The sequence below is a fragment of the Schistocerca piceifrons genome, chromosome X (genome assembly GCF_021461385.2).
Source record: "Schistocerca piceifrons isolate TAMUIC-IGC-003096 chromosome X, iqSchPice1.1, whole genome shotgun sequence".
NCBI lineage: Eukaryota > Metazoa > Arthropoda > Insecta > Orthoptera > Acrididae > Schistocerca > Schistocerca piceifrons.
The window spans coordinates 903,550,464-903,558,153 of NC_060149.1; the positions used below are offsets into that span (position 1 = coordinate 903,550,464).

General features: G+C 37.4%; 1 protein-coding gene across 2 annotated transcripts; it reads right to left on the reverse strand.

Annotated features, from left to right (window-relative positions):
* Positions 1–1,109: 1,109 nt before the first annotated feature.
* On the reverse strand, positions 1,110–3,893 carry LOC124721378 (DNA-directed RNA polymerase III subunit RPC10). 2 transcript variants are annotated; one of them, XM_047246310.1, is made up of 2 exons: positions 3,148–3,404; positions 1,110–1,344 (listed from the first exon to the last, which is right to left on the reverse strand). In XM_047246310.1, exons 1-2 carry the CDS (start codon positions 3,286–3,288, stop codon positions 1,159–1,161), a joined length of 327 nt encoding a protein of 108 aa, XP_047102266.1. In that variant the 5' UTR covers positions 3,289–3,404; the 3' UTR covers positions 1,110–1,158. The 2 variants fall into 2 exon arrangements, 1 of the variants encoding a protein (XP_047102266.1); XR_007006325.1 differs by lacking the exon at positions 3,148–3,404 and adding an exon at positions 3,415–3,893 and having other exon boundaries at positions 1,207–1,344.
* Between the last annotated feature and the right edge of the window lie 3,797 nt (positions 3,894–7,690).

The following is a 7,690-nucleotide window of genomic DNA, read 5'->3' on the forward strand; positions in this document are numbered from 1 at the left end:
CTACCCCCGTACACAAGATCCCAGGTGCTTTGAAGCATTTTAAACAACTTCAGCCAACCTTGCCTTCAATGTTGTTCTTTAGTAATACAAATACTGCAAACAAGACATGTGAAAGTACATAAACATCTGGTTTACACACAGTGAATTTATGAACCTATCATCTCAATATCAAATAAAGTTTTGCTTAATCCACCACCAACTCTGATGAACATTTTAAGGAAATGCTCTTAAATTCTTTAAATTTCCAAGAGAAATCCTTACAAGGCAATGTCCTGAATATTTGTACAGTTACATATTTCACTCTTACAATCCAAGTTCAAATTTCCATATAAAAAGGCATCCAACTGACACACTGAACTTCCTATGTGGATTCATTTCCTTTAGCTTTGCTGCTAACAGTTACTATATAGAACCTATTTGGAAAGTGAAGGTTTCATCCTCCATAATGCCAAAAACAATGCTACACATAAATGTCAAACTAAGTCACTAAGAAAACATCCTTGAATCTGTGTAGACTACTAGTAGCTCAGTGGCAAATAGCCTATATAGACTTTGTTCAGGGTAGTGTCTATATAGTCTCAGCTTTAATGTGATATACACCAGGTACTGACCTCATGAAGTGACTCAAGGATAACAGGATAATTTTGTATTTATTGCAGATAACTTCAACATAAGTACTGTATAACCATATGCCAAAAACTTATGGCCAATCTTCATTGGCAACACTTTCTTTTTTTTCACAAATGGCCACTGTGCTTTCCATAGACACTTTCAGCAATTTCCATTGCTAAGAGCTGATATTGACATCATTGCCAAGAAACTGTCAATGCATCAAGCATTACACAAACTACAAAATTCTGAAAAGTAAGGAAAGATTTCGAACCAGCATTGTGATCCACTCTACATCTTCAATGAAATGTGTTCCTTGTATTAATTTTTATACCTGCAACAATTAGGTCAACCAATTTTGTAGATACGCTATATACAAAATTTCCTTTTTTTTTTGTTAACACTGCAGCAGATTTAAATTTACCATTCCATATGGATTAACCATGACATTACACCACAAAAGACACCTTTATGCACTAGTAAAATAGTAAAAGACTGGCTTCCTTCCAAATTTTATTTTGCTGCATATTTATAACAATGTAAGTGTGGTTAATCTCGCCAGCGATGACCACACACAGGATTACAACATTTGTAGAAAGTAGTCATAGGCTCATCTGCTGATCTTGTTTGAATCTGCATGAAATAAGCTCTTGGATTAGAACATTTAGGACAACGTTCCTCAGTAGAATCTACGTTTTCCCAAGCTGCAGCTCCTCCAAGTACATCATCAACTTCCTACAAATAGAAAAGATTAATGCACAGCAAACTTTTGTTTTAAAATTCACAGGGATAATAAAACATGTTATGGAGTAACATGTACTAAATTTTAAGTTTCTCAAGAAATTATCACCTATGGCAAAACTTAATTGTCACTTGAGCTAAATTAAACTGCCATACAACACTATGCATGAATAAATGTACACCTACAGTCTCTACTTTGTTAGTGTTTAATGAACAAATGTGTTCCTATTAATTTTTATTCAGAAGTTAGACATTACTTTCTAATTCAAAAATAATCATAAATAAATGTAATAATGAACTATCAGCATGGAAGAGTTAGCACTAAAACATCCTTTAAGCATTGTCAGAGTGAATGGCAACAAAAAGGTAGGAGTACATAACTGTGTAACAAGATAGAGAACCACGCTAAAATTGCACTGTATGTAACAGAAGAATAGTACTGGAGAAAAAAATGAAATAGGAATCTGTATCCAACTGTTAAAAAAAAAGTGGAAGTGAGGTGGCACAATGGTAAAGACACTGCACACTCAAATCCCAGTGTACTTGTGCTGGCTCTCTATAAACCATTTAAAGTACATTCTGACATGACTCCCTTGCAAAAGAAACAGCAAATTTTCTTACCCATGCTAACATTTGTTCAGAGTCTACAGACAAATGGGAATTGAGCATTAAATCCTAATCTTTCAAAATTTGCGATACTCAAAGGAATTTGTACTCAACACTTGGCAAAAATCTTACTAGCAGCGCACCACAGATCAATAATGCACACTATTGGGGTCTAGTGTAGCAGGGGATACAACCCGTCGGCTTTGGACAATGACGTCAAGTCGCCAGAGAACAGTTTACCATTTTCGCTTTTGCTGTTATGTTTCAGTTTCGTTTTTTTTTACTGATTGCTTAAGAAAGTGGATCTGTTTGTTCTATCTCTTGAGATTTTTTTTTAAAAACCAAAAAAACACTTATCAGTTCCTGAAGGGAGCTACAACACTAAGAAGAATCGCTTCTCGTTTGGCAACTTGTGACGTCGTTGTCCAAAGCCGACGGGTTGTATCCCCTGCTACACTAGTCCCCACTATTGAGAGACCAATAAGGTTTAGACGACTGTTTCAGCTGCAAATAATACCACTTGCGCTATCTTCAAATAACTGACGTGTTTATGTTTTCAATATTGGTACAGCCAACAACCATCATTACCAAACAGCATTACACACACACACACACACACACACACACACACACACGAGAGAGAAAGGGGTAGAGAGGGGTGTGTGTGTGTGTGTGTGTGTGTGTGTGTGTGTGTGTGTGTGTTCTAAATACCGCTCTACGAAATATATTCACGGTAGTGCTACTCTCAATCAAACTCTCCCTCCTCACCCCCTTTTCCGCGGCATGTCCGAGAATACCAATCCTCCCAATTTTCGCATTTTCCCTTCCGAAGTATTAGAAAAGCTCTAGGGCAGGTAACAGTCGTGATAACGAAAGTTAATGTTCTTACTGCAGCTGGGTAACACGTTTCCCATTCAAATGGACAAGTAATCCTAAAATCACTGCACATATGTAATACTGAACGCAGCAGAAATCTGTATATTTTCAGTACTGCTCAATATTTCCATCTATGTAGGTCACACTGGATGCTTTTACCAACCACATACATACACGCGGTTTGTCGTTTCTATACATGAGACTGAAGATAAACGAGTACTACAAGAAATTCAGGAGGAAAGACTTTTCCAGTGAAACACCAGAACTAAATAAGAACAGAGCAAGTAATTCTAAACAAAGTAAAAGTAACTGAACCTTTAGTTTTGGATGTACGCGATTAGATATACGATATATTATATCGTAAGAGTACGGACATGTTGCACAACAAAATCTATATGACTGTATACCGTCCTGCACCACAAGAGCATTAGCACAGTTTGGGCAGAATAGTAACATTCTACCGAATCCACTAACAAAAGGTGTGTCCAGTAGTTCTTCTAACAACAGAATGCGGAATCACCGCATATGTCACTGACGTTACAGTAAAAAGGACACCAACAGAAATCGTTACTTCTCACTTACCCTGCAGCCGACGCATGCTCAACCTCCTGACACATACAACCAGAGTTGCTACACCGGTCAAAGTTGTCAGACACAGGACGCACCAATGTACTTATTTAAATACGCAGGAAAATGAAACACTATTCATCATAGCCAAACGAACCTTTCTCGCATTCATGATGTTTTACAATATTATCCCGTTTTCCCCTTTCATTACAGGAATTTTATTTGAGAGCGAGAAAGTAATCATTAAATAAACATTTACGTAAAAACTATACACCGATCTACAGACTGCATATTTCTACCACTTATCAACAGCTCAGACGGGCATTTTCATTCCATTTTACTGAGAACTTCACATTTGATCATAGGCCATACAGCATTTGAATTGTTTTCACATCCGAAATGAAGCCATTGTACATAGTACGTTTAGCTACTCTGGCGAGTTTTGTTGTTACTTATTTTATATACGTAATCCATTTGACCCGTCCGGATAGTCGCTCGCGATAGCACGCAACTTCCGAGATACGCGGACATGCGTCGGCCCCGAATCGAATCCGATCGGCAGATTAACGACGACTCGACCAGGAGGGTATCTACTAACATTGCTAAATCCTGAATAACATCCATATCCCTCAAAGACACAGTATAAGGCTAGAAAGAAGAAGAGCCTTGATTATTTAATTTTACTTCGACATGCACTATACCTTTCTTAATGCTATACAGTAAAACTCCTTTTCTCGTTTAATACCAAAACATTTTCAATAAAACACCCGCCTTGAAATATATGGTCTCGTTGTGCTGTTCAAGATGTAAAGTATACGCAAAAATATCGGCATTGTGTGACTACATTACATAAATTATATTCCATGGATCCCACAGAGGAAATACGATAGGATACGGAAAGAAGTCAGAGATCTACATTTTATTTACGGTATGTGAAATAAAAGAGCATGTATTATAGAAGCTAAAAACATATGCAGAAACCATAGAGTAGATATGTGTCTGGAATGAGCATTAGGATGCGGAGAACACGTGTTGTCACCAGTGATCTCCATACTACTTAGTATAGAGATCACTGGTTGTCACCACACATTGCCAGCCTGATCACGTGATCTTCGGACCGTCATAGGCAGTGATGGGTCAGTTGGGGTTTTCGCCAAACCGAGTTGAAAGTTTGCGTAAACCGAGTTCAAACCAGGTTGGGACGAAAAATACAGCTGAGACAACATTCAACGACATCTCTGTTTCACTTCTGAGCAGATCACGATTCATCTCAGTTAACCCAACCAAGTTTGGAGGTTTTCCAGTCGATGATTGTATATAATGTTCGTGCAAACATTGTTGACACTTGGCGCGGTGGCTGCTGGGAGTGACTGTAAATGGGGAATGCCACCAGTCAGCGCGCCGAGTGTCAACTTTCTCTGCGTGTGTAGTATGTTAGTCACGAGTGTGATGGATATTGTATAGGGCGCAATTTTTCGTCTTTCGGCTTGAAACATTGTAGATAGACATGTGATAACGTTTTGTTTGTGCACATTAATGAAGGTATAGACATATGACTGGGATAAACTAGGGTTCGGTCGGTTGGAAAGCGGTGGTGTGCTCCGAACCAGAGTTAGTAAAAATCCAACCCAAGTGAGCCCGTTTCATAAACCGAGTTGACCCTAAGCTCCTTCAAACCAATCTGGCAGGAAAAGCTAAATTACAGTGGACGTCGTTTGCCCCATTTATGTCTGCTCGGGTTGTAACTTCTCTTAACATGCTGAGTTGGCAGAAAAATACTTCTTGTGTTCATTTCTCTTGTTAGTGTGTGCGCAGTTCGCACGGCTTTTTAATTGCAATTTTGTTTCTTATATGAAATCTGCTATCAAACTGAAAACACTTTCATGTTCCCTGACATCAAATATCTTAGGTGAAAGGAATATGTTCCATGCAATGTAATTTATTTCTTACAAGCTATACACCCAATATCATTATAATTTGTCTAACATATCAGTCAATTTATTCCTTGAGACAGTTCATAATAAGCGATTTTGTTGCCAAATGCTCTACCACAAACACGAATGGCTACTGCACTTTCACACAAAAATTCAAGTCATAATAGTTACGTCCCTTTCCACAATGAATATAACCTCTGTGCATAAAAGGCAATGTCCCAACTGACTCTCTCTCTCTCTCTCTCTCTCTCTCTCTCTCTCTCTCTCTCTCTCTCTCTCTCACACACACACACACACACACACACACACACACACACACACACACACACACTCATCATCGCCAAGCCCAAACCAATAACGACAGAAACTTGAAATTTGCAGAGGATGTTGATCTTATACTATAGATATGGTTTAATAGGGCAGTTTTCGAGATTCTACTCCTAAGAGGCTGAGACAGGGGATGAAAGGCTTTTGGAAAACTTGTCGCTATTAAGGTTATTTTAAAGTTAGGCCTACGAAAATCGGTATTTCGTTTAACGTTCAGAAATAAAGGTATCTGTGTTTCAGCATTTTTTTTTTAATTCAGCCCCTATGGGGGTGAAACAGTGGGTGAAAGTTTTTTTGAAAATAAATTGTTATTAAAGAACTACTAAAGCATTTAAGGCTAGATCTAAGAATATTAGTAATTGACTTCTCAGGTAGAAACAAAAAATACTTGTTCCAATGTTTTTGAAAATTCAAACCCTAAGGGAGCGTTTCATGAAATATTTCATTATGAAAGCATTTTTAAAGCTAAATCTACTTCTACATTAGAAATAAAAGATAGGCCTTTCACTTTTTTTGGAAACTGAACACCTGTGGGGGTGGAAGAAGAGATGTAAGTTTTTATAAAAATACTTAATTATGCAAGCATTTCTGAAGACTTTTTTGAAGATAAATCTATGAAAAAATGTATTAGGTTTCTCTATTAGATACAAAACAGTATAAATTTCATAGTTTTTGGATACTCAACTCCTAAAGGGGTGAAATAGGAGGTTGCAATGTTTTATGAAAAATTTCATTGCGAAAGGAATTTAAAGCTGTATCTATGACAACAGATATTTGGCTTCTCAGTAACAAATGAAAAAATTCGTGTTTCACTGTATCTGGAAATTCAGCCCCTAAGGGAGTGGAATAGGACCGACTCATCACCACCCAGCCCAAACCACTAAGGATGAGAACTTCAAATTTGGAGATGGTCTGTATCTTATAGTGTCGCCATCGTTTAAGAAGGAATTATTTTAAATTACACTCCTAAGAAGATGAAATAAGGGATGAAAGGCTTTTTGTAAATCTGTTGCTATTATGGGAATGTTGAAGCTAGGACTCCGAAATTTGGTATAAAGTTTCTCAGTCAGAAGTAAAAAGTATGTGTATCAGCATTTTTGGAAATTCAACCAGTAAGGGGGAATGAAAATTTTTAAAAAATATGACATTATATTAAATATTTTTAAAGGTAAGTTTATGAAAACTGGTATTTCATTTCTCAGTCAGGTGTAAAGAAACATGTATTAGGGGATAAAGTTTCTATGGAAATACCACCACGAGAACACAAAAGGCATGATTAACAAAAACCTTGGGCTCCAGCAACCAGAATCGCTTTTTTGTCAGAAGTGCATTTGGCAAAGACCAAGGTTCTATGACCTTATTTGGCGTGAAAAGTTTAGAAGGTGTAACAATTTGTGAACAACATAAAAATTAGATTAAAGAAAAAATAAAAAGCTATGCCGACCATATAGACTACACGAGCGACACAGCAGGCACTAACCTAGTACTCAATATTTTCAGGTTCAGGACCTTACTTACACAACAATTTAACGAATTGAATTTATTTAACATTGTTAAAGTTTGATATAAAGTGCAACATCCTCTGGGAATGCAATTTATGAAAAATGCACTGGTATTGCTAAGGTTAATAAATGCCACTCTACAGGCCGAAATTTGAATACAGTTATGAGACACTTTGTATTAGTGTAAGATTTAGATGGCGTTAAGACGATCTTAACGTCTTGAAAATAACACTTACCAAATACTTCATGTATTTTGGCCAAACAGATTTTAATTGGATATCGCATTTTTAAAGATCACAGTGAGTGACATCCTATTCTGTACGCAGAGACTCAACTAGGGTTCAGTCATCGTGACAGCGGTGAACTACAACCTCACACGAAACCATCATTGATAGCGGCGGCCGCCGGGCACCACATGAACACAGCTCCAATCAGCAACAATTTAACTATGGTTGACTTGAAATCCCTTCAACCTGAGTTAAACTGGTTTGGTAACTCGAGTTCACGAATCTCTAGCTGTAGGTTTGT